The sequence below is a fragment of the Protopterus annectens genome, chromosome 15.part0 (genome assembly GCF_019279795.1).
Source record: "Protopterus annectens isolate FY-2018-M chromosome 15.part0, PAN1.0, whole genome shotgun sequence".
Classification (NCBI taxonomy): domain Eukaryota; kingdom Metazoa; phylum Chordata; order Ceratodontiformes; family Protopteridae; genus Protopterus; species Protopterus annectens.
The window spans coordinates 2467786-2494647 of NC_056749.1; the positions used below are offsets into that span (position 1 = coordinate 2467786).

Below are 26862 nucleotides of genomic sequence, written 5' to 3' on the forward strand. Positions count from 1 at the left end.
CGCAGTTATCAATGCACATTGCAGATGATCATCTCTAACATAATGCTTCATTCCTATGACGGGATCATCAGCTATGCAGCCACTGACTGGTACTTGTTTAATCGGGTTCTGTTTTGTTGAGGCCCATTAAGTCACATCAACTTCAGTGAGTGGGCTTGAAAGTAGGGAACTTATAACCAACCATAAGGCTGTGCAACCTCAAAGCTAATCATAGTAAGTAAGGAAGCAGACAGCTGAATCCCTGTACAAAGAGGTGTGTGAGGATTGTTGCACACAAAATAACTTTCTAGCCTGCTCACAGAAAGCAGCTTGAATTACCAGGTGTCAGTGAACTAGGAGTCAGATAACCATACTAAGAGACAACTCACTGCATAGTAACTTTGGAAATGAATGTTTTAGTACAATTTTAAGTACTGCAGACATGTTAGTCTGAGGCATTTCTTATCAGGTCTGCTGTGACTAAGAGATTCCATTGCAAAACCATCTAGTTAACAAGGTATAAATATATCAATACATTAATAAGCTCATATAATCACAGAGCATCAGCAAAAAAGTAGGATACCGTGTTTTGTAAAGAAAACTTGATAAGTGTGCATATGGTTTTATTTAGGATGTCAATGAATTTGGATAAACCAAGAGTTTTGATCCTGCCTGACAGTATATGCTTGTACAGTGCATGTGACCTTGTTTATATCTGACACTGTACAAGAAACATTGCTTACAATACAGTTATTGTGTTTATAACACAAGCACACCAAACAAACAAACAGCAATCCACACACACGTACACCTAAAATCTTACACCTAACCCTACACTAAACTATACACACACCACTAACTATCCACGTACCTTAACCCAAACCCTAACCCAAAGGTCCGTCACTATCGCACTCTCACCTCACCCGCTCCCTAACCCTAACTCACCTAACCCTCCCTAACTCTCACATCCACACAATCGCACACATACCTAACCTGCGCCCTAACCCTAACTCAACTAACCCACCCTAACCCTCACGTCCACACAATCGCACACTTACCTGAACCCGACCCATAACTTTCCACCACAGCGCTGAAAATACTGAAGCAACAGAAATGGACAACCAAATTCTTTCGCTAGGAAAAAATTTGGTTTTCTGTTGCTTCAATATTTTTAGCTTTCGCCGAATAGGGTTCGATATTAGAACATTTGAAGTTTTGAAACTTCGATGTTCTAATATAGACCCCCAAAAAAGAGCCACAAAGAAGATAGAGTGGAATATTGAGGATAAGAAATAAATTATGTATTGTTACTGTTGTGCAAAAAGCCCAGAATTTCCAGACACAAGATATACAAAAAGATTAAGAGAGAAATTAGAGGAAAGAAAAATACTTCCACAAGAAAAACTGTCAGAAGTTTCAAATAAAAATTTGTGGTTGTTAATACAACAGATTTGTGAAAAAAAAAACAGGATATAGGCAAAGAAACTTTGATCTGTTTGGAAAAAGAAGCATCTGAGGAAGTGCAAAAATATAAACAACAAAACTTAGATATTTTTGAAAAGTATAAAAAAGAAATATGGACATGGGAAAGAACGAGAGATTTGATATGGTGCAATATTTATGCAAAGTCGAAAGCCAAATTAATCAGTATAAAGAAGGACCCCCAAAGACATTTGAAGAGAAATACAGGCAAAGGCATTGAGATATGGAAATTTTCACACTAAAGAAAATAATAACACAAAGAGGGAATGTAGAAAAGAAGATTAGCAAAGTAGAAGTTAAAAAATAGAAGTTGAAGTTATGGAGTGACTGTGAAGTAAAGGATTTGTTGTAGAAGGTCTAACACAGGTTACATCACAGCATGATGGAACGAGCCTCCAAAGTAAGGAGAAACAGGAAGATCTGGAGACATCTGAAGAAGAAATATGGACATGGAAAAGGAAAAGAAATTTAACATGGTGTAATATTTATGTAAATGAGAAAGCAAAACTAATCAATGCAAGAACAGCAACATCAACGATATGTGAAGAGAAATACAGACAAAGGAATCCAGACATGGAAAACTTTACAATACAAAAAATAAGAAGACAAAGAGGAAAAATAGAAAAGGAGATCAGTAATGGAGGAGTTAAAGAAAAAGAAACTGAGGTTATGGAGTACCTGCAAAGTGAAGGATTCAGTGTAGAAAATCTAATGCAGAAGCACCAAAACAGGATAGAGCAATGGAACTCCAAATTAAGAGAAAACCAGTGGAACAGGAAGCAATTGGTCAGGTGCCATATCAAGATATTTTGGAGCCTTCCACAGGAAGCCAGTATAAATGTTCACTTGAAGCTGGACAGCAAGGGAAGGAACAGGAAACTGGAAACTCTGACACAGTCAATGTTGAGGAGTGATAGGCCAGTGAGTTCCCATATGACAGAGCAACAGGTGGCACAGGATGAAACTGAAGAGAATGTGCCTCAGGAAGATTCAATAGAACTTTCTACAGAATGCCCGCAGGAAACCAAAAACAAAAAATGTGCCCTCAGTTTAGAAGAAAACAAGCTAAGAAAAGAGTTGCTTGATTTACTAGAGATAGACATATTAAGATGAATGAAAGCAATAGACTGCAGAAGGTCAATAAAAAACAAAAAGTCAGAAGTTTGATAAAACAAATGAACACAGTAATTAGGACTGTCCACAGAGATCCATGCGATATAACATAAGTAAACAGGATATATTACTGTGCTGCTAAATTAATAACTGATAAAGTTCTACCACAGGAACACGGGGTAGTGAGGGAAAGGAAGGGGAGAATCGAATACCATCATGGAAGTATCGAACAGAGAAAACTATAAAGCAATTAAGACAAGAATGTCAGTGTTAGAAGAATAAAGAAGAGGGAACAGATAAACAAAAATAAAACAAAAATACTAAGAAAGATAGACGTATAAAAGCAATGTGCAGTATTAAAACAGTTCAGGATCTGTCATGCACTATGGCAGATAAACTAAACATTTCAGCACAGGCGGAAAAACTTAGAAGATATGCAGATAAATATTAAGGAAAAGTACAAAATAAACAATTTATTGATGACCCAAAAAAGTCTTACAGAGAATTGGAAAACAATGTAAAAGGAATTGAAAGACCACCAAAAAAAAGAGGAAGTAGATGCATTTTGGAAAAGTATCTATGAAGATCCTGTGGAACATAACAAAGATGCTAAATGGATAGAAGAAGTAAAAGAAAGAATAAGAAGTTTAAAGGTACAGGATATGAAATGGGATGAAGTAACAGCTAGAGAGATTGAAACAAAGTCAAGAAAATCCTTTAACTGGAAAACCCCAGTCCCAGATGCAGTAACTAACTAACTTCTGCTTAAAAGTGTTATCTTTGCACAATGATTTAGTCATGAATAAGAACTGTTTATATGCGCACTCCGAACAGACACCAACCTGGCTAACAACATGAAAAAGAATGCTCCTACTTAAGAGCGAACCTGCAAGCTACCCTAAAAATTATAGACTAATAATATGCCTTCTGACGATGTATAAATTATACACTGGAACTGATGCCGACAGAGTTTATAGTAATTTAGAAGAAAACTCAATTATGGCAAAAGAACAAAAGGCAATAAAATAAAGTCATATAGAACAAAGGCTCATTTGTTGTTAAAGTCATAGTGGAGAAATGTAAAAAGGGGAAGAATCTAAGTATGGCATGGACTGCAATAAAAAAAAGCATTTGATAGTATCCCACATTCATGGATAAAAGAGTGCTTAAAAATATATAAGATACACCCTACACTGATTAACTACAGTAGAGTGACCATGAAACAAAACAGTGGCGGACCACTTTGCAATTAAGCCATGATAAAGGACAAATTATTATTCCAGGGATAAAAATTCGAAGGGGGATATTCCAGGGTGACTGTCTGTCACTGATGCTATTCTGCCTTGCCATTAATCCATTAATCTGTTTACTTAACAGCTTAGGCCATGGCTACAATCTGACTCCTAGAAAACAAAGTGTAAAGACCTCTCATCTTCTCTTTGTCAATGATTTAAAACTTTATAGCTCATCAGATGAGGAACTGAAAGAACAACTGCAAGTTGTCAAAACTTTTTCATATGATATTAGAATCTCATTTGGTCTTGATAAATGTGCAAAAGCAACCTTTAAAGCAGGAAAACTGCAGCACCAGGAAAACATCAGTTTGGGACAAAAATGTGATATAAAAGAACTTGAGCAAAAGGGAGTGCATAAATATTTGGGAATTGATGAAGGATCAACAATAAAACATGAACAAATGTGAATAAAACATGGTAAGAAATACTTTAGAAGACTTTAATTAATCCTGAAAACAGTGTTGACATCTAAGAATAAAATCCAAACTACAAACCAGTGTGCTCTTCCTGTCCTAACTTACAGTTTTGGAGTGATTGACTGGCCCCAAAACGTGTTGGATAGATTAGACAGAAAACAAGAAGGATGCGTCATGCTCACCAAATTATTTATAAAAATCAGTCTATACCAACACTATATAGTCCCTGTTCTGAAGCATGGATGGGCCTCCTTGAAATTGATTACATGTATAGATCTGCAGTCATGGGACTCCACACATATCTGCTGACCTCACAAGACCCAAACATAGTGAAAGTTTTGAAACATGAAGAGAATAAATCTAAGATGACTTCCCTCCTCAGTCTAGCAGAAACATATCGGCATCAAGCAGGAATGGAAATCAAACCAGAAGTAGATAAAAATCAGGCAGCAACTGAATGTGCCAAAAAACATAAGAAAGAATATAAGGTGAAGGATCAGATGAGAAGGCAGGAAATGTGGAAAAAGTTGCAAATATAGTAAACTTCTGGAAGAACCTCATGTTGATCAGGAATGAACGTGGGAATGGTTAAGGAGAGGCAAATTTAAATCAAGAGATGAAATGGTTAATATTGGCGGCCAAGATAGTGGGCTACGTACACGCTGGTTTACAAAGTCCATTGAACATGTGGGAGAAACAGACAAATGTAGGTGTTGTAAAACAGAATTGGAAACAGTTGCACACCTCGTTTCTGGTTGTTGCATACTAATGGTAGAAGGACTGTATACTGAAAGGCATAATAATGTGGCAAGACTGTTGCACTGTGGTCTGTACAAACATTATAGTATTGAAGTGGCTGAAAAACATTGGAAACATGAGCCACAAAGCATCATAGAAAATGATGAAGGCTACATCACATGGGATCATCCATTACCAACAGTTCAAAAGATAGATGCTAGAAAACCAGATATATTGGTCCATGAAAAGAAGACAAAAGTAGCATTGATCACTGGAGACACAAAGTCATAAAATATCAGGATTTGCAGGCAGAAATGAGAGCAGTGTGGAAGAACAATACCCAGACAGTTCCAGTAGTGGTAGGAGCAATGGGTCTTATAAAAAAAGAATTTACAGTTGTACTTAGATATGTTACCAATACATGTAACTCCTTACAAATTGCAAAAGTAGTCATTACCAGGCACATTGTGGGTGCTGCGAAGAGCACTACTGGCTAACATTAAAGACTGACTCAATATTAATTTCATGAACTTTAATCGTAGTTTGATTTAGGAATGGAGTCCATTCCCGTCATGGTATTAGAAACCCAAAAGACTTAGAGAAATTAAAAAGTGTGAAACAGGCGGAGCGGATGACATCTGAAGAAGAAATATGGACATGGGAAAGAAAAAGAGATTTAATATGGTGAGATATTTATGCAAAGGTGAAAGCTAAAGTAATCAATACAAAAAAAACAGCACCAAAGATATTGGAAGAGAAGTACAGGCAAAGTTATCCTGATATGGAAAATTTTACAATAGAAAAAAATAAGAAACAAAGGGGAAAGTAGAAAAAAATTGTAATATAGAAGTTAAACAAATAGAAACTTAAGTTATGGATTACCTGCAAAGTGAAGGATTTAGTGTAGAAAGTCCAACTCTGGTAATGTCACAGCATGACAAAAAAACGCATTTGACAGCATCCCACATTCACGGATAAGGGAGTGCTTAGCCATATATAAGATACATCCTACATTGATCGATTACATTACAGTAAGCATGAAACAGTGATAAACCACTGTGCAGCTAAGCCATGATAAAGGACAAATTATTATCTCAGGGATAAAAATCCAAAGAGGGATATTCCAGGGTGACTCTTTCACCGCTGCTCTTTTGTCTTGCCTTTAACTCATTAAGCTGTCTACTTAACAGATTAGGTCATTGTTACAATTTGACTCCCAGACAGCAGCAAACTGTAAAGACTTCTCATCTTCTTTTTGTGGATGATTTAAAACTGTAAAGTTTATGAGATGGAGAGCTGAAAGCAAAACTGGAAGTGGTAAAAGCTTTCTCGGATGATAAAAGAATGTCATTTGGTCGTAATAAATGTGCAGAAGTAACATTTAAAGCAGGAAAACTGCAGCACAAACTAGGTAAACCACAAAACGAAACACCAGAAAACAAGCAAAAAGACACTATAAGAGCCGACAACTTAAAATAACAAAACATATTTAATAAAAGTTAGCGCTTTCAGCGAAGATAGTACTCCGCCTTCTTCAGACAAACAAGAGTAATTGATCCCAAAATCATTTATAAATGTTTAGTAACAATCCAATGACCAATCAAATAAAAGTGCATTTAAGCTACCTTTTTCCTTTTTCCATGGCAACCTTAAAGAAATGTGTTAAAGAAATAACACAATAAAAAACTAACAATCCGACTAAAACGTATGACAATACATTCCCACTAAGACAACTGATGAACATACAGACCAGTAAAAATAATTTATATAAATCACTACCAAATTGTTTAAATTATTCAGATATTTCAAAAGGGAAATAGTAAAGGATGTTATAGTTCAAATAAAATAATAAAATTCATTGAATAATACATCATAAGAAATGAATTCCCAAATTAACATACAAGGCTTCAGCATATCAAATATATTACAGTAATAAAAAATTGTTACTATGATGTTACTTATAAACATAAATATGAATCAAATCTAATAGATGATTATTAACTATTTGTACAGAGGCACCTCGAAACACATTTGATTATTAAACTAGAATTGATGTTAATGAACATAAATGAACATAAATATGATAAATACTTGTCATCTTTGTAAAGAAAGCCACCTCAACACACATTTAATAGATAAACTGTCGTTAATACCCGGAAAAATGTGTGCCCTGGTTCTTATCTGCCACATAAGTTCATCTATCTCCAATTGTAACTGCCAAGCTCCACCCCGGATGTCAACTTCCCTGTATTGTAGAATTACAAATTTGAACTCATGTCCATCATGCTCAACACAATGCTTAGCCAAAGCATTGTTGACATCTTTTTTAGTAATAGCATATTGATGCTCAGAAATTCTTTGTTTTAATCTACGCTCAGTTTTTCCGATATAGAAGGCGTTACAGAGGTTACACAATGCGGCAAATGTGACGCTCTTAGTCTCACAATTATAATGACTGGTAACCTTATATATTTTGTTATTAATAGAAGATTGGTTACCCACCTTAATATGCTTGCATTGAGCACAAAAGCCACATTTATACATACCAGGGACTCTGTTGATACTTGACTTCTTTTTCTTTTCTAACATCCATTTTAAATTTTGACCTCTCCTATAAGTAATTTTTGGATCCCTTCCCAATATTTTAGACAAAGTATCATCATTTCTGATAGTATCCCAATTCTTATTCAAAACCTCCTTAATTAACTGGTAATCGAAGGAGTATGTACATAAAAAACTAGTATAATACCCTTTATTACTAACATTTCTGATTGGACTTGAATCGTCTCCTCCCAGTCCACAGTCCTCTGGAACTTCATTAACCCGATGAGTAAAATTACCTAATAAAGGGGTAAAATGACCTCCAATATGTTTAGAAGTGACCTCCCTGATAATACTGGTAATCAAACTATTAGGGTACCCTCTATGAATAAACATTCTTTTTAACCGATCACATTCCGAATCATAGTCACATGCGTCTGTGATCATTCGGGCTGCCCTCACAATTTGTCCTTTTACCACTGCTTTTTTCTGATGATACGGGTGATTACTTGTGAAATGTAAAAAGGTATTAGAATACGTGGGTTTTCTGTAAATTAAACTCTTGAATCAACCATTCATCCTATCATTAATCAAAAGGATGTCAAGATAGTTTATTTCAGTTTCCCCTACATTATAGGTAAATTCCAGAAATTCAGTGAACTGTGTAATCTTAGCAATAAATGCAGGAATAAGCGACTTATCCCCTTTCCAAATACAAAAAATGTCATCCTGGTACCTTGTGTACCAGGTGACATGCCTTTGAAACAACTCATCCATGAACAACTTGTTGGTTTCCCAATATGCCATGACAGCATTGGCAAAGCAACCCCCACAAGGAGAGCCCATTGCAACCCCTGAATTTTGTAGGTAAAATTGTCCCTCAAACACCATGAAGTTGTTGGTTAACACGATTTCTAATAATGCCTCAACTAGATAAATAGTATTATCACTAGCCTTTTTTGAATACATGAATTCTCTAACCCAATTCATTCCTGTTTCCTGGGGTATTACTGTGTACAAATCTTTCACATCTATTGTCAAGAAAAGTACTTCAGCTGAGTATTCCAATTTATTTAAGTTGTCCAAAAAACTCCACGAATCCTTGCATATCTGCTGCTCACTTTCTATAAATGGTTTTAACACACTATCAATAAATTTAGCGCATGCATAAGTAATTGACCCTCTCCCGTCAACTATGGGTCTGAAAGGAGGGGCAGTTATTGCTTTATGTAATTTGGGAGAACCAAACAAAGCAGGTGTTCTAGGGACAATCATAGACAAATACTGATACATATCAGTATCAATTGAACCTTCTAAAAATAGATCATCTAACCTTCCTTTAATTTTCTTATGTGCCACATTAACTTCATTCAAAGTGACCTGGATGTAAGAAGATGTATTGAGATGCTTGGACATATAATCAACATAGACACAATGGTCCATGAATACCAAGCCATCCCCCTTATCTGGCTTCATTACCCTAATGTTACAATCCTTCAGCAAATTAACAAAATCATGCTCTAAAGTTGAAATGTTACATTTAGACTTATGGTGCTTGTATATTACTTGATTCTTAATAGCCCATAAATCAACTTCGCACATCTTTTCAAGAGTGTTCAAACCAGGATGGAGAGGTGGATTAAATAAACTAGAAACCCGTAAGGTTTTAACTGTACTGGAATTATTCCCCATTAACAAATTAAGATTAAGCTTCCGGACAAAAATTTTTAAATCAATAATTGTTTTAACAATATCCATACTTCTTCCAGGGACAAAAGTTAAATCCTTTGATAAAAAATCCACCATATCTGGTTGAATGTCTAAGGCTGTGTAATTGTATATGACAAATTCACCGTCATTACTTTTGTATAGACGGGGTTTGATACCAAAGTCTTGATTAAAGACTATCTTCTGCGTGTTCATCTCCTGTTCCTTGAAGTATTCTGCTGAAAGGTGGACTGACGCTTGTTCCTCTGGCCGTTCATAACAGGCCAAAAAACCTGTTGATTCTGAACGTCTGCACCTTGCATATTATCAGCCGAATTGTTTTGTCCATCGTTATAAGGGCCATTATGGCCTCCGTTGTTTCCATTATTATTGTTACTATTGTTATTAATAAACCTTGGACTCCTCCTTAAAGGTTGCCTTTGTTCATTAATAGAATCACCATTGGTATGAACAGAGTTAGAATTTTCAACAAAGTCATTCCCTTGTTGGTTGTCAAAATTATCATTAACATTTGTTTGAACACTAGCTGGAGGCATAGGGTATGCTTGATTATTTGCATAATCATTGATATCCCTAGATATTTTCTTCTTTTTAGTGACAAGAAGCTTATTCATGGTAGCCTCTATACTAGTGAATATTCTGCAATATTCATATTTATATCTTAAAAAATCTTTGTCAGATTTGATCCCATGCTCGAGCGCCTCCAACTCAGACTTTAAAGTAGTAATGTCTTTAGTATAGTAGTTGATAAGTGCTTGTAAAAATTCATGCCCTTGTCTATCAAAAAGTGCAACAAATTCACTGTAAAAGGGCGAGTTGCCAGTCAAGCCAGCAGGAAATCGCCATTGGCGTAAACCCTTTGGAATGATCTTGTTGCATATGCATTCTTCCAAGTAAGAGACTTCAAGCTGTAATTTTCTACATTTATACAGCTCGGAGTCAAATTCATCAATCTTACGTGATAAAACATTACCCACACCTTCATTTACGTCATTGTGGGCCACATTAGAACCACGCAACCCACCAAAAAAGTTATTATTGTTTAGAAAGATCCAAAAATTACTTATAGGAGAGGTCAAAATTTAAAATGGATGTTAGAAAAGAAAAAGAAGCCAAGTATCAACAGAGTCCCTGGTATGTTTAAATGTGGCTTTTGTGCTCAATGCAAGCATATTAAGGTGGGTAACCAATTTTCTATTAATAACAAAATATATAAGGTTACCAGTCATTATAATTGTGAGACTAAGAGCGTCACATATGCCGCATTGTGTAACCTCTGTAATGCCTTTTATATCGGAAAAACTGAGCGTAGATTAAAACAAAGAATTTATGAGCATCAATATGCTATTACTAAAAAAGATGTCAACAATGCTTTGGCTTAGCATTGTGTTGAGCATGATGGACATGAGTTCAAATTTGTAATTCTACAATACAGGGAAGTTGACATCCGGGGTGGAGCTTGGCAGTTACAATTGGAGATAGATGAACTTATATGGCAGATAAGAACCAGGGCACACATTTTTCTGGGTATTAACGACAGTTTATCTATTAAATGTGTGTTGAGGTGGCTTTCTTTACAAAGATGACAAGTATTTATCATATTTATGTTCATTTATGTTCATTAACATCAATTCTAGTTTAATAATCAAATGTGTTTTGAGGTGCCTCTGTACAAATAGTTAATAATCATCTATTAGATTTGATTCATATTTATGTTTATAAGTAACATCATAGTAACAATTGTTTATTACTGTAGTATATTTGATATGCTGAAGCCTTATATGTTAATTTGGGAATTAATTTCTTATGATGTATTATTCAATGAATTTTATTATTTTATTTGAACTATAACATCCTTTACTATTTCCCTTTTGAAATATCTGATTAATTTAAACAATTTGGTAGTGATTTATATAAATTATTTTTGCTGGTCTGTATGTTCATCAGTTGTCTTAGTGGGAATGTATTGTCATAAGTTTTAGTCGGATTGTTAGTTTTTTATTGTGTCATTTAATTAACACATTTCTTTAAGGTTGCCATGGAAAAAGGAAAAAGGTAGCTTAAATGCACTTTTATTTGATTGGTCATTGGATTGTTACTAAACATTTATAAATGTTTTTGGGATCAATTACTCTTGTTTGTCTGAAGAAGGCGGAGTACTATCTTCATTGAAAGCGCTAACTTTTATTAAATACGTTTTGTTATTTTAAGTTGTCGGCTCTTATAGTGTCTTTTCGCTTGTTTTCTGGTGTTTCAAACTGCAGCACAAAGAAAATCTCAGTCCAGGACAGGAATGTAATATAAAGGACTTGAACAGGATGGAGTGTACAGATATTTGGGAACTGCTGAAGGATCAACAGTAAAACAGGAACAAATGCCAACAAAGTTCAGCAAGGAATATTTTAGAAGACAAAATTAATACTGAGAACATCCTTAATATCTAGAAGCAAAGTCCAAGCTATAAACCAATTTCCCCTTCCTGTTCTAACAGTTCTGAGGTGATTGACTGGCCCCAAAAGGTATCGGATTAGCTGGACAGGAAAACAAAAAAAATACTTCATGCTTACCAAATAATATGCAAACATCAGTTTATACCAAGAGTATATATTGCTTGTTCTGAAGAATGTATGGGCCTCCTCAAACTTGATTATATGCATGGATCTGCAATCGTAGGACTGCATGCATATCTGCTGACTTCATCAGATCCAAACATAATAAAAGTTTTAAAATGTGAAGAGAACAAGTCTAAAATGACCTCCTTGTTTACATAGGTGTCATGGCTGAATGGAGACCAAACCAGAAGTAGATAAAAATTAGGCAGCAACTGAATGTCCCAAAAACAAAAGAAAGAATATAATGTGAATGATCAGATGAGAAAACAAGAAATGTGGAAAATGCATAAATATAGTTGCAAGTACAGAAAACTCCTGGAACAACCTCATGTTGATCAGGATCGAATGCAGGAATGAAGGAGGGTGAATTTAAAACAAGAGATGGAAGGTTAATATCGCCGGCCCAGGATAGCGGACTATTTACACATTGGTTTACAAAGTCCATTGAACACGTGGGAGAAACAGACAGACGCAGGCTCTGTAAAACAGCTGCACATCTTGTTGCTCGGTGCGATATACTAACGGCAAAGGGCTGTATACTGAAAGGTATAATGATGTGACTGCTGCACTGCGGATTGTGTAAACATTACAATACTGAAGTAGCTGAAAAACACTGCAAACATGAGCCACAAAGCATTATAGAAAATGAAGTTTATATCACATGGGATCACTCATTACCCACACTTTAAAAAATAGATGTGAGAAAAACAGATATAGTGGTCTATGAAAAGCAGACAAAAATAGCATTGATCATTGAAATTACTACACCCAGTGACTACGGTGTCTTACATACAGAGAGACACAAAGTCATAAAATACCAGGATCTGCAGGCAGAAACAAGGGCGATGTGGAAGGATACCCAGACAGTTCCAACTGTAGTCGGAGCAACGGGTCTCATAAAAAGAATGTACACATATATTTAGTTATGGCACCATTACATGTAAGTCTGTAGGAATTGCTGAGTCATTACTGGGCACATTGCGGGTGCTGTGAAGAGCACTTTTGGTTAACATCAAAGATCGAAGCAAAACTAATTTTGTGAACTTTAATCGTACTTTGACTTAGGAATGGAGTCTATTCCCGTCATGATAATAGAAACCCAAAAGACTTTGAGAAATTTAAAAAAATGAGAAATTAACTCTGTACACAATGCAATCAACAATGATTACAGTGTAAGTGCATGGACGAGAACATCTACACAGCATGGCAGCTCATCTCATAACCACATTTAGTATGTAGCAGTGATATTTTACAGTCCATCAGGACTCTTAAAGGTGACCATAAGTAGGGTGCCACAGTAACTATTCAGATAGTGCTAAGTAACTATATTTACTGTTTTATAATTGTTTATAAAATGTGAATGACTGTTTCTATGAAATAGTATTTCAACCAAACATGAACTGAGTAAGCAATCCAAGTGGCATTTGACAGGCTATAGGACACAAGTAACTTTCTGTTTATACTATACCAGTTAATCAGAATATGCTTCAGTGACTGAACAGTCTTTAAGAGGAATAAGGTTTCATTAGTGTTATTTTACTTCTACTAAGAAGTGTTTTTACTGTTATGAACCTGACTGATTAGGAAATTTCTTTTTCAGTCTCGTCCCAGAAGGCCAACAAAGCGATACACCAAGGCTGAAGATCTCTCCTCCACTGAGGCAGACATGAGCTCTCAGGGCACATTGGAATGTGTGCAGGAATGCAGGTAAGGATCGGACAACAGGCAGCAGTACTGTGTTACATTACAGTGATGACATTTTATCCCAAAATACAGAGACTAAGTCAGGATAGAGTGGCAGGGACTGTGCGGTTTTATGTCCTGGCACAAAATTCATATAAGAGAGTACAAGAGTGTTCATGGAAGACAAAATGTGGAGTGAGCATGCAGTAATCAGTTATATAGTATGACTTGCTGGTGATGCAAAAAGTTTGAAAGAAAACAACTATGAAAGGTTTAATAGGATGTATGATTCTGAAGCAGGAAAGGGAGAGAAATTCTTCATAGCCTAGTGCTTAAAGTTCAATTACCTTTGATAAATATACTACCTTTACTGATAAAGAAACCACACCTGCAGTGCTAACTTTACTGATATCACACCTGTAGTGCTAACTTTACAGATATCACACCTGTAGTGCTAACTTTACTGGTCTCACAGCTGCAGTGCTAATTTTACAGATATCAGACCTACAGTGCTAACTTTACTGATCTCACACTTGCAGCACTAGCTTTGTTGATCACACACCTGCAGTGCTAACTTTACAGATATCACACATGCAGGGCTAACTTTACAGATATCATACCTGCAGTGCTAACTTTACTGATCTCACACCTGCAGTGCAAACCTTACAAATACAACTACAGTGCTAACTTTACTGATATTACACCTGCAGTGCTAGCTTTACAGATCTCACACATGCAGTGCCAACTTTACAGATATCACGCCTGCAGTGCTAGCGTTACGTCTGTCATAGCTGCAGTGCTAACTTTACAGATATAATACCTGCAGTGCTAGCTTTACAGATCCCACATGCACAGTGGTAACTTTACTGATCTCACAGCTGCAGTGCTAGCTTTACAAATATCACAACTGTAATGCCAATTTTACTGATCTCACAGTTGAAGTGCCAACGTTACTGATCTCACACCTCACACCTGCAATGCTAACTTTACTGATGTCACAGCTGTGCTGCTAACTTCACTGATCTTACAACTGCAGTACTAACTTTACTGATGTCACAGCTGCAGTGTTAACTTTACTGATGTCACAGCTAGTGCTAACTAAAGTGATGTCACAGCTGCAGTGCTAGCTTTACTGATGTCACAGCTGCAGTGCTAGCTTTACTGATCTCACAACTGCAGTGCTCACTTTACTGCTAGTGCTAACTTTACTGATGTCACTGATGTAGTGCTAGCTTTACTGATGTCACACATGCAGTGATAGCTTTACTGATCTCACAGTTGCAGTGCTAGCTTTACAGATATCAAAACTGCAGTGCCAACTTAACTGATCTCAAAGCTGCAGTGCCAGCTTCACTGATTTCACACCTGCAGTGCTAACTTTACTGAAGTCACAGCTGCAGTGCTAACTTTATTGATATCGCAGCTTCAGCTAAAGACGTTTCCCTAGTAATTAGGCTAAATGGTGGACTTTTTAATGATAGTGTCACTTGTTCAGAACATCTCAGTGGATAGTGCTTTGAGGCTATTTCTAGCTTTGTGACAAGTGACAGGCAGCAGTCCACATACATTAGCTTAAATACAGCGGTACTAATTGCCAGTAGGGCCTAAGCTGTTAAAGGACGCCATTCAGCTGCAAGGTGACCAGTGTGGCCTAAGCTGTTAAAGGAAGCCATTCAGCTGCAAGATGAGACAGCAGTGTCCCCAGCTGTATGAAAGTGAAATAAGGTAACACATTTTGTTTAGAGTAGTTTGCGTCAACTAGATGCTATGAGGAATTTCTTGCCAACATATTTCACTTTTCCTGTTAGAATGACAACTCCAGTTGCCACCTAGCAATGCCTACTGCAGCCATAACAGACCAATGTTTAGCTAGCAGCCTTATTGCTCAGATAGCCATGCTAGCAGTAGTTTTCAGGCATTCTCAAGTGAAATGTACCCAACTATACAAATATCCAAACAAGCCATGGTAACGTCAGTGTTTGGGTAGCTATAGCAGTCATGACAGCTTCAGTACTGGGTAGCCATGGCCTGCATGCTAGCATAATACTTAACATGCCAAAGCTGAAATGTCAGAGTTAGTGCTACAAGCTACAAGCAAAATAGAGAGGGTTATAAGTCCGGAAATACTACACAAGTACAAACAGCAACAACCAAGTAATCCGGAGCCACGAGTGAATGTAAACTTTACTGCAAGTTAAAAACTTTTGCAGATACTGCTTCATCAGGCAAAACCAGTTAAGAAATGAGAGCAAATATATGTACATACACAATTAATGCAATAATTATATAATTAAAACAATTAAAAGACAACTCTAAAAACTTAGAGACAGTCATTTAATTTTGTTATGCAAGTCTCTTAGCATTGGTTTCATACTAAAAGTATAATTTAATCCTGGTGGATACTGTGCTGTAAAGCATAAAATCCACTTACTTTCCTCTCTTTCAGTTAAATTTTTAAGATCACCTCTCTTAGGTTTTCAGCTATCAGAAGTAAAATCATAAATTTAAACGTATGTGTGTCACCTGTATTACGTATATGCTTACATAAGGCATTACTATCCACTTTTCTCCTGATCTCAGAGGCCTGGGGAGAAACACTCCAGATGCATGTCTTTATAATGTAGGAGGAAACTGGAGTACCTGGACAAAACCCACACGAATGCAGGGGAGACATCAAGACTCCGCACAGAAGGCACCCCAGCCGAGAACTGAACCGGAGAACCTCTTGCTCTCAGGTGAAAACGCTACCACTACACCACTGCGCCGTCCAGGCATTTTATGTTTTCTGAGTCTAAAAATGATTTTTACAGCAATTTGATATTTTACAAATGATTTGTAGATGGCCTGTTCCTGATTTGGGACAATCCGCTACATGCATGCATGCAACCACCTCATTTTTAAGATTCAAGTAATAGGTACATTCCAGACAAATTGACTTTTTAAATATTACACTAAGGAAGAATATTAAGGGACTACTAGAAACAACATCATACAAAAAGGATGTTAAGAGATGTACATATCCATCTCAGGATAGTATGTACCCTCCATTTATGTTTGGTAATATAGTTAGAAATCAGTTGTCTCGGCTGCTCAGGTTAAACACACAAGAAGACAACATGAAAATGCAACTAGATGAAATGGTAAAAGAGGTTACCAGGCGGACATCTTGAAAAATGGTAAGATGGAGACTTTAGATAACAGAGGAACTACTTTGATACTTACGTTTTCAGAACATTGAAGTGACAATACTAATAACAAAAACAAAAGTAAAAATAATTATACAAATAACTGTAACTGTATTTTAACATATAACTGCAACTCTGCTAAGATTAAGAATATTATCAAGAAACATTGGCTGATGTTGCCCCAAGTATCTGAGTTAAAAGATGCCTTTGAAGTAGGTCTGATTTTAATTTATAAGAGAAACACAACATTAAAAAACAAATTATGTTACAAGGAACAAACTAAGGCAACTTACTGTAACTCTAACTGAATGGGCACCTTTATGTGTAATCACTGTAACTTTTCTAAATTTATTTATACGGATAAAACCTTTTTACATCCATGCGATCCCAAATAAAACCAAGACCCAATCCTCCAAAGGCAGACGTCCTGTCTGGTGGACCCCAGCCATAAACAAACTATACAATAGAAGGAGGAAGCTACTAAATGATAGAGCAAAATCCCAAAAAGGGAAGGCATCACTGATCAGTATTAGCAAAAAACTACGGGCACACATAAAATTGTCTAAGGCCAGCTTCGAGAGAAAAATTGCACAGGACACTAAGGATAATCACAAGGCTTTCTTTAGTTATGTTAGGAACCTGGGTGGTAATTCCCAGATATGCTCAGAATTAGTCCAAAATGACAAAAAATACACCGAACCCACAGACATTGCCAACATCCTAGCTGACAGGTTCAGTGCAAACTCCCCACCCCACCAAAAGGGGCAAATATCTATCCCAGCAGATTGCTGCCCCCATCAGGCAAGAGCCGCCCTCTCCAAAGCAAAAAACACAGCAAATGGGACCAGACGGTGTCCCGGGCTGCATCCTACATGAACTCCAAGAAGAGCTAAACCCAAACATAAAACTACTGTTCAATCTCAGCCTTACTACAGGATATGTACCCAAAGAGTGGCGTACAGCAACAGTGGTCCCTCTCCATAAAGGTGGTGCCTCAACAGATCCTGGAAACTATCGCCCCATAAGCCTGACTAGCTTGGTCTGCAAAGCTATGGAAAGGATCATCATGGACCGCATAAATAAAGATATTGGGGACCTACAAACACTGGATCCTACCCAGTTCGGCTTTGTTAAGGGCAGATCCTGCCTCTTAAACATGGTTGATTTCTTTGAAACAGTCACCAAGGCCATTGACGAGGGGAAGGTGGTCCACACAGCCTACCTGGACCTCGCAAAAGCCTTCGATACAATACCCCACTTGGGCATTATAGATAAGCTCACCAGCTTAAATATAAACCCCTATGTCACTAGATGGATTGCAAACTGGCTCAAGGACAGAACCCACATGGTTAGAATTGCTGGAGCCATGTCAGACTCCAAACCAGTTACAAGTGGTGTCCCACAAGGCTCAGTCCTGGGACCTCTCTTGTTCGGTATATATTTCTCAGAGGTACAGGCCAACACGGAAGGACTGTGGCTGACCAAGTTCGCAGATGACTGCAAACTGGGCACCATAATCGACTCTCCAGCCGACACAAGCATCCTCCAAAAGGGCCTCATAGAAACAGACAACTGGTGCCAGAGCCATGGCCTCAAGCTAAATGCCAAAAAGTGTATAGTCATCCCCTTTGGCAAAACAAAGTGCCCACAAATTACCACATAGGTGGTAATCCATTAAGTACAGAAGAAGTAATTAGGGACCTGGGGACCCAAGTTGATAGCAGTCTCTCATTTGACAACCACGTGGCCAAAGTGGTTAGAAAAACATTTTATATAGCCCACCTAATCATGAAGGGATTCACATCTAGATCAGGGGAGGTCATCGTGCCTCTTTACTCATCCCTCATCAGGCCCATAATTGAGTACAATGCCCCTTTTGGGATGTACCTTACCAGACACCTGCAGCAACTGGAAAGACCCCAAAAGTACCTCACCAAGAGGATCAAAGGGCTCAAACAGATGCCATATGCTGCCCGGTTAAAGAAACTCCAACTCTACTCAGTGGCATACCGCCTGTTCAGAGGCGATCTGTGCCTGACGTATAAAGCCATGTCCAACCCGGAATTAATGGACATGCTGCACCTCATAAAATCCAAATCCTATCGAGCTACGCGCTCGAGAGACTTGAACCTCAGCACTGAAATAAATAGGACATGCTGGAGGGACAGATTCATAACCCAGAGGCTCCCTTCACTCTGGAATAAAATCCTAGTCCAGGTTAGGCAGAGTCCCTCATTGACTCTCTTCAAGAGGAATCTTGATGAGTGGATGGGAGATCGTAGGTTTACCCCGGGTATCACTTCTGTGTCACTGTTAGACAGAGGCACAGTATACTAACCTCGAAAAAGGGCATAGCAAAATTCATTTTAAAATGGGTGGTGAAAGCCAAACACATTCTGGCTAGGCTTATAAATGCCCTTGACGAGGTGAGACCGGGTTATGGAGGTGATTTTGAGAGATCTCAATATAATGATGGGTAAGCTGGTCCAAGCTTACAGGGAAGAAAAGCGTGTGAGTAACAATACACCCACTGACAGTATTACAGACTCTCAAGCTGAACTGTATACTTTGCACTCGCCTGAGGATATAACACCAGGGCAGAGAACGAGTGCAAATAAAACGTATAGTGGTGCCCTAAGCAGTGCGAGATCAAAAGAGGGACCACAAACACAAGATAGCAACTGTAATGTTTGTTCAAATTTGCTCAACAAACGGCGGGACTTAGCCTCCTGGTTGGAAGCTCTGGAGATTGACGTCCGTGGTGACGCAAATACAGGGGGACCTAGCGGACAGCTCCACAAGCCAGCGTTGACGCTGAGGGAACAGATTTTCGAATATGAGAAACTTTGCACTAGGTACAGAGCCATTCAACTAGATAGTGCGTTTCTCAAGAAATCTAGAGAAATGCAGGAGGTACCGAAGGGATTACGCGTGTGGAAGCTTCCGATGGGGGTAGACCTTGAATCGGAAGCCGGAGGAGAACTCAAAGAGCTATTTCAAAGGACAGGTATAGAGCTTTTGGACATTATTATACGTAACAATGAAGTTAAAATCAAACATTTACATGAGGAAATCACAAAACTTGATACAAGTATTTCGAATGATTTACTATTTTTTCAACATAAGCTACACTATGAAAAAGTAATTCAGAATATTGAGGTTTTTGTTAACAAAAATGTTGCACGTAAAAATAAAAAACTTATTAGAGACAGTACTGAATATAAAAACAAGGTCGCCTATCCTCCGGGGCGGGTCAAAACTTATGCTTTAAATAGAGGTGGCTATAAGACTAGTTTTGTGAACATATGTCCAGAAGAAACGGACACCTTGCAGGTGGAGGATGTTTTTTTAGACCCACCAGTAGCACTTCGGAAAGAGCCGCCAGATGGCAGGGCATTTCATCCCAGCCCCAGGAGGAGAGGGAGGAACCAACGGGAAGAGTTTTGAAAAGTGAACTTTGTGTTGATTTTACTTTGTATTATGACATTGAAACTCTGTTCAGTGAAAGTATTGATTATGTACACACAGATGATTCATTCTACAATAATGATGGTAATAATGGGCAAGTAACTGAGCAAATTCCACCTGATTTGTTAAGGAATGTGGGGGAAAATTTGATTGTTCAAGAAGTGAATATGTGTTGTGATTCTATGATAGAAACCAATGCCCTAATTGATATGGAGTGTGTGGCCACTAGTAGGGATCTCCATAATGAGGTCGAAACCATGGTGAATTCTGATTCTACATATGACCTTATGGAATGTGAGACTATCATCTTGGGGGGCAGCTGTGTTAGTAATCCACCTGTGATACATTTAGGTATGAAGCATGAGATTCTAAAAGAAAGAGGGTTTATAATATACAACTAAACGGATTTAGTAATCAATGATATTTATTTTGAACTTTTTAGTAAGGGAAATAAATTTGTACCCAGTTACAATATTGATGTGACACAATTAATTATTGAATTGAAGCGCTATATGAGAAAGTTAAATTTGAAATTATATTTCAATGGAAGGGAAGTGAGGGACATAGTTAACTATGAGCAAGAGAAAATAAAAAGAAAAAGTACATTCATCCCACCCCCAAATATGGAAGTCAATTCTTTTGAGCATTTAGTAGAATATGAGTTTAGGAGAATATGCTCTCAAAATAACAATAGAGAAGACAATTTATCTAATGAGGAGAGAAATTTACTCAATGAATTAATTTCATCACACAAATACAGGTTCATGAGACCTGATAAGGGTGGTGGGATGGTGATTATGAGTAATGTGGACTATTGTTGCCAAATGTTGAAAATTTTGAATGATGAAAGAACTTACAGTAGAGCGACAAGGAATGAAATGAATAGGGCATATTACAAAATTGATCTGTTTTTACATGATGCATTATTCCAGGGGGTTATAAATGAAGTGGAATATGACTACCTCATGGTGAAATACCCTCAGATGGCTAGGTTTTTTGGGATACCTAAAACACATAAAGGAACTGAACAGCTACAATTTCGACCCATAGTTTCAGCCAAGGGCTCCAAGACGGAACCCTTGGCGGCCTTTGTGGACACTCTGTGTAAGGTAGCAGTAGTAGATGCAACCCATATCTTAAAAGACTCATGGCATTGTCTTGAAAGGTTGAAAGAAGTGGAATTTCTAGGGAATGAGTGTGTCAGTTTTCTGACAATAGATGTCATCAATCTTTTTTCAGTAATTCCACATGAACAAGGACTTGAACTTTTTTATGATAGTCTGTTGACCAGTCCAAGTTTTAATGTAGATAGGCTTGAGTTATGCTATGATTTAATGGGACTAATATTAAAAAATAATTACATCATTTTTGAAGGAGAAATATATCAGCAGTTAACAGGAGTAGCAATGGGGGCACGGTGTGCCCCTGTTTTTGCCAATTTAGTATTATTGGCATGGGAAAAAGAGCATGTCCTAGGTTCTAATTTTGTTAACAACATCATCTCCTATAACAGATTTTTGGACGACATTCTTATAATTTGGAAAGGGGATGAACAAAGTGCAATAGACTTTGTGGCATACCTGAATGGAACATCTAATTTTTTGAGGTTTACCTACAAATGGGACAAGGATGTAGCCAACTACTTGGATATCAAGATTTTGAAAAATGGAACTGGAATAGGTAGTACCATATATAGGAAACCAAGTTATGCTAACTGTATGCTACATTATTTAAGTTGTCATCCTTTACACCAAAGGAAAGGACTGGTCAAGGGCCAAATGATTCGACTATCGAGACTTGTTAGTGATGAGGATACTTTTAGGTCAGAGATGTACACACTCATAGGTATGTTTTTGGAAAGGGGGTACCCAATTGAAATGTTGAAGAAACTTAAAAAAGAAATATATAGGAAGAGAAGGAGTAGATATTTGCCTATTTTGAAAAGTGAGAATGAAATTGGAATTACATCAATTTTGAAATCTAGACGGGCAAAGGGGAATTTGTGTGATGAAAAACCAAGGCTTACATTGAGATATAATAATAAAACACCAGAATTAAGTGACAATTTGAGGAAATTGTGGGAATACTTCCTGAGTAGTGAGGTTAAAGCTGTATTGGGAACAAAACCAGCCATAAAATATGGTAGGGGATATAATTTAAAAGAAATATTGGAAAAAACTAGTCATGACTTTTTAACATCCAGTATGAAGAAATGTGGTAGATGTAAATCATGCAGATATATTTCTGTGGGAACCTATCTAAGTGTGGCTGGTTATAAACGTACTATTGCATGTCCGGGTACATGTAATTGTGGCACAAAAAACTGTGTGTATGTGGCATCTTGTATGTCATGCGAGGCATTCTATGTGGGCATGACAACAAGATGCCTCAAGGAGAGAATTAGGGAGCATGTTAACTCTATTAGAAGGAAGGATGAACACAACTCCCTTTACATGCATTCTAAAGTTTGTTCTACATATAAAAAATTTTTATTCTTTATTGTGGATAGAATAAAACCAAACAGTAATGGTGACACTGGGAATTGTGTAGCTTTACGTGAAACAGAGTGGCAAATAAGATTCAATGCCACAAGGTATCCTGGATTAAATGAATGCATTGCATTAAAACCTGTATTAAAACATCGTGCTTCATTCATTTGAGGGAAAGAAATATTAAACATTGAAATGTATTTTAATGTTCAATTTCACTTAGACTAAATGTAATTCAACTTTGGTGACAGTTTTTTTGTGTGTCAATACAAAGGAAATTTTTCATGAAATGTTTATATGAAACATTGTTTAGTATATGTGACTTTTTTGTACAATTTAGTATATATATATATATATTTTATATTATATATTTTTTATTTATATTCTTGTATATTTATATATATTTTTTGTAAGGTTATTGATCAATTAGTATTAAGGTTTTGTATAGTGAAGGGCTCAATAGGACGTATTTAACTCAATTTTATTGATTGTTAGTTAGGAAATTATTTTTAATTGATTAATTGTTGAACAGTGGGTGTATATAAGGTAACCTGGGTGATGTTAGTAAATTGACTCTGATGAAGCCAGTTGACCTGGAGAAAGCGCTCAGTCTGTTTGAACAACTGTGGATTAAATGGTGTTTTACTACATTCCTGGTCGGTGCCTCATTGTCAGTTTTCGCTAACCTGTGGTTGATGGTCGTGGTGCTTTTGCTTCTTTGTGGTTCCTATATTGGAGCGGCTTAACAACTTTTTCTACTTATAAATGCCCTAGGGCAGATAGCCTAGTATGAACCTATGAACCTATTACAAGGAACTGTTTTTACATTAAGAGCCTATGGCAATTGTGAAGCAAAGAATTTAGTATACATGGCTAAATGTTGCAGATATAATACCTATTATACAGGTAAAGCTAACCAGAAGTTTAAGTAAAGGATTTGTAGTAATTTATAGATCAGGAGAAAAATGGATAGTCATGCCTTATGTAAGCATATACGTAATTCAGATGACACACATACTTTTAAATGTATGATTTAACATGTCTTACTGACATAATTATCTGTGATACTAATCTCATCAGGCTAGCCCCACAACAGTTTGGCTTTGCTAAGGGTAGATCCTGTGTAATGAATCTGGTTAACATCTTTTTAAAGTAACAGAAGTTGCTGATAGTGCCAGGCTATACAGATAGGCCATCCTGACCTGGCCATGGCCTTTGATATTATAATCCATAGTAAGAGAAGGTGCTGATAGTGCCACGCTGTACAGACAGAATACCCTGACCTGGCCACAGCCTTTGATATTATAATCCATGGTATCAGAAGGTGCTAGTAGTACCACGCTGTACAGACAGGACACCCTGACCTGGCCATGGCCTTTGATATTATAATCCATGGTAACAGAAGGTGCTGATAGTGCCACGCTGTACAGACAGAATACCCTGACCTGGCCACAGCCTTTGATATTATAATCCATGTTATCAGAAGGTGCTAATAGTGCCACGCTGTACAGACAGGACACCCTGACCTGGCCACGACCATGGATATTATAATCCATGGTAACAGAATTTGCTGATAGTGTCACGATGTACAGACAGGAAATGAGAACAAATATATATATATACTGACAGGATACCCTGACCTGGCCACGGCCTTTGATATTACAATCCATGGTAACCGAAGGTGCTGATAGTGCCACGCTGTACAGACAGAACACCCTGACCTGGCCATGGCCTTTGATATTATAATCCATGGTAACAGAAGGTGCTGATAGTGCCACGCTGTACAAACAGGATACCCTGACCAGACCTGGCCACGGCCTTTGATATTATAATCCATGGTAACATTGTTAACAAATTAAGGGCATTACAAACAGATCACTATGTAGTAAGATGGTTAGCAAACTGGCTAAAGGACAGAACCCATATGGCGAGACTAGCAGGTACCTCAACAGAGTATAAAGGTAACTAGTGGTGTTTGCAGGGCTCCATGTTGGGATACCTTTTGCTTGGCATTCACTTTTCTGACCTCCAGATCACAAACCAAGACCTCTGGCTAAGTAAGTTTACAAATGACTGCAAACTGGGAGTTATTATCAAGTCACTCTCTGACCTCAACCTTACAACAAGAACTTGCACTTTTAAACACCTGGTTTGCTCACAACAGGCGTAAACTAAATGCTAAAAAGTGTAACACAGTCGCATTTGGTAAGCATTACCTCCTCATAGCATATGACATAGATTATACCCACTTCAAAGTGAGAATGCTGTTAGAGACCTTATCACTTTGGTCCATACTTCCCTCTTCTTTGGTCATCACATAACAGCAGTAGTCAGAAAGTGCTTCTACTTAGCACAGCTTATTGTGAAGAGGATAGCTTCAAGATTCCAAGAGGTCATTGTCCCATTATATTCAGCATTGATTAGGCCACTTATTAAATACAGTGAGCCTCTAGTAAGTACCTCACTAGAAATATCAAACAACTTAACAGACCCAAGAAGTTCCTGACTAAGAAGATCACTGGCTTAAACCTTAAGCTACCAGAAAAGATTGAAAGCACAGTCCCTATATTCAGTACCCTATAAACTCGTGAGGGGAGAGTTAAGGCTTGCCTTCCATGCCATTAGGGACACAGTGGTCCTGGATCTCTTGCATGTCCACAAATCAAATAGTCCATAAATACTAACACCAGGAATCTAAATCTTCACTAGCAGATGAATAAGACATGGTGGAGAGATAGGCTCATTATACAGGACCGTCCCTACCGCTGGAATAGGCTCCCATTACAAGTTAAGTAATGTGATACATTATCTTCCTTCAAAAGGGAAATGGACAACTGGATGAATATTCACAAGTTCCTCCCTGGCTTTACTTGCCTAAACCTCTTAGAGAGAAAAGGTTCAGCCTGAGGGTAGGCATTGGCAAGGTGTAAATGGTCACAAGACTCAGGTGTCTTGTGTTTAATATGATCCTAAGTCTTCCATGTTACCCCTAAATCTTTGGATATCCCTGCAGCGGATATGATAACATTACTATTCAGGCAGCAACTGTGGGCCTTTTACCTCAGTATTGAACTTAACAAGGCTAGCATGAGAGATTCAGTGTTTAGGCAATCATGTATGTGATGTTATCTCATAGCCGGTGTATTCCTTCACATTTCAGCAGGCACGGTTTGGAAGCCATTAGTGCTTGGTTACCACAGCACTAATATTTATTTATTTATGCATTCTTTACTTACTTACATTTTGCCATAATAAGCATGACAGCCTCACTGTTCATGTCATCAAGACTGGTATCCTAGAGTAACTGTATGGCTAACAGGCTGGCCTCAATGTTTCTGTCACTTACTAGCTTCTGTGCTGAAATCATGATGGCTGGCATGATAACTTCAGTAATTCAGTTACCATGGGAAGTATGTTAACACTCTGATTAGGTCATGTTGGCAGGAATGTTTCAGTGATTAAGTGATTAAGTATCCACATATGACATCCTAAACTCATTGTTTACATCACCATTGTTTACATCACCCTGGCAGGCATGTTTATTTTAGTGTTTACATATCCACATGTGACATCCTAAACTCATTGTTTACATCACCCTGGCAGGCATGTTTGTTTTAGTGTTTACATATCCACATGTGATATCCTAAACTCATTATTTATATCACCCTGGCAGGCATGTTTGTTTTAGTGTTTACGTATCCACATGTCACATCCTAAACTCATTGTTTACATCACCCTGGCAGGCATGTTTGTTTTAGTGTTTACATATCCACATGTGACATCCTAAACTCATTGTTTGCATTACCCTGGCAGGCATGTTTGTTTTAGTGTTTATGTATCCACATATGACATCCTAAAGTCATTGTTTACATCACCCTGGCAGGCATGTTTGTTTTAGTGTTTACATATCCACATGTGACATCCTAAACTCATTATTTATATCACCCTGGCAGGCATGTTTGTTTTAGTGTTTACATATCCATATATGACATCCTAAACTCATTGTTTACATCACCCTGGCAGGCATGTTCGTTTTAGTGTTTACGTATCCACATGTGACATCCTAGCCTCATTGTTTACATCACCCTGGCAGGCATGTTTGTTTTAGTGTTTACGTACCCACATGTGACACC

At 37.5% G+C, this 26862-nt stretch overlaps 1 protein-coding gene across 4 annotated transcripts in view; it reads left to right on the plus strand.

Moving 5' to 3' along the window:
- LOC122790092 (DENN domain-containing protein 1B-like) overlaps positions 1-26862 on the plus strand; it is a 1285568-nt gene that overhangs the window by 1208372 nt on the left and 50334 nt on the right. For all 4 annotated transcript variants that reach the window (XM_044057656.1, XM_044057657.1, XM_044057658.1 and 1 more), the window contains one exon: positions 13505-13611. In XM_044057656.1, the coding sequence (XP_043913591.1) occupies positions 13505-13611 (107 nt within the window). The remainder of the gene's footprint in view (positions 1-13504; positions 13612-26862) is intronic.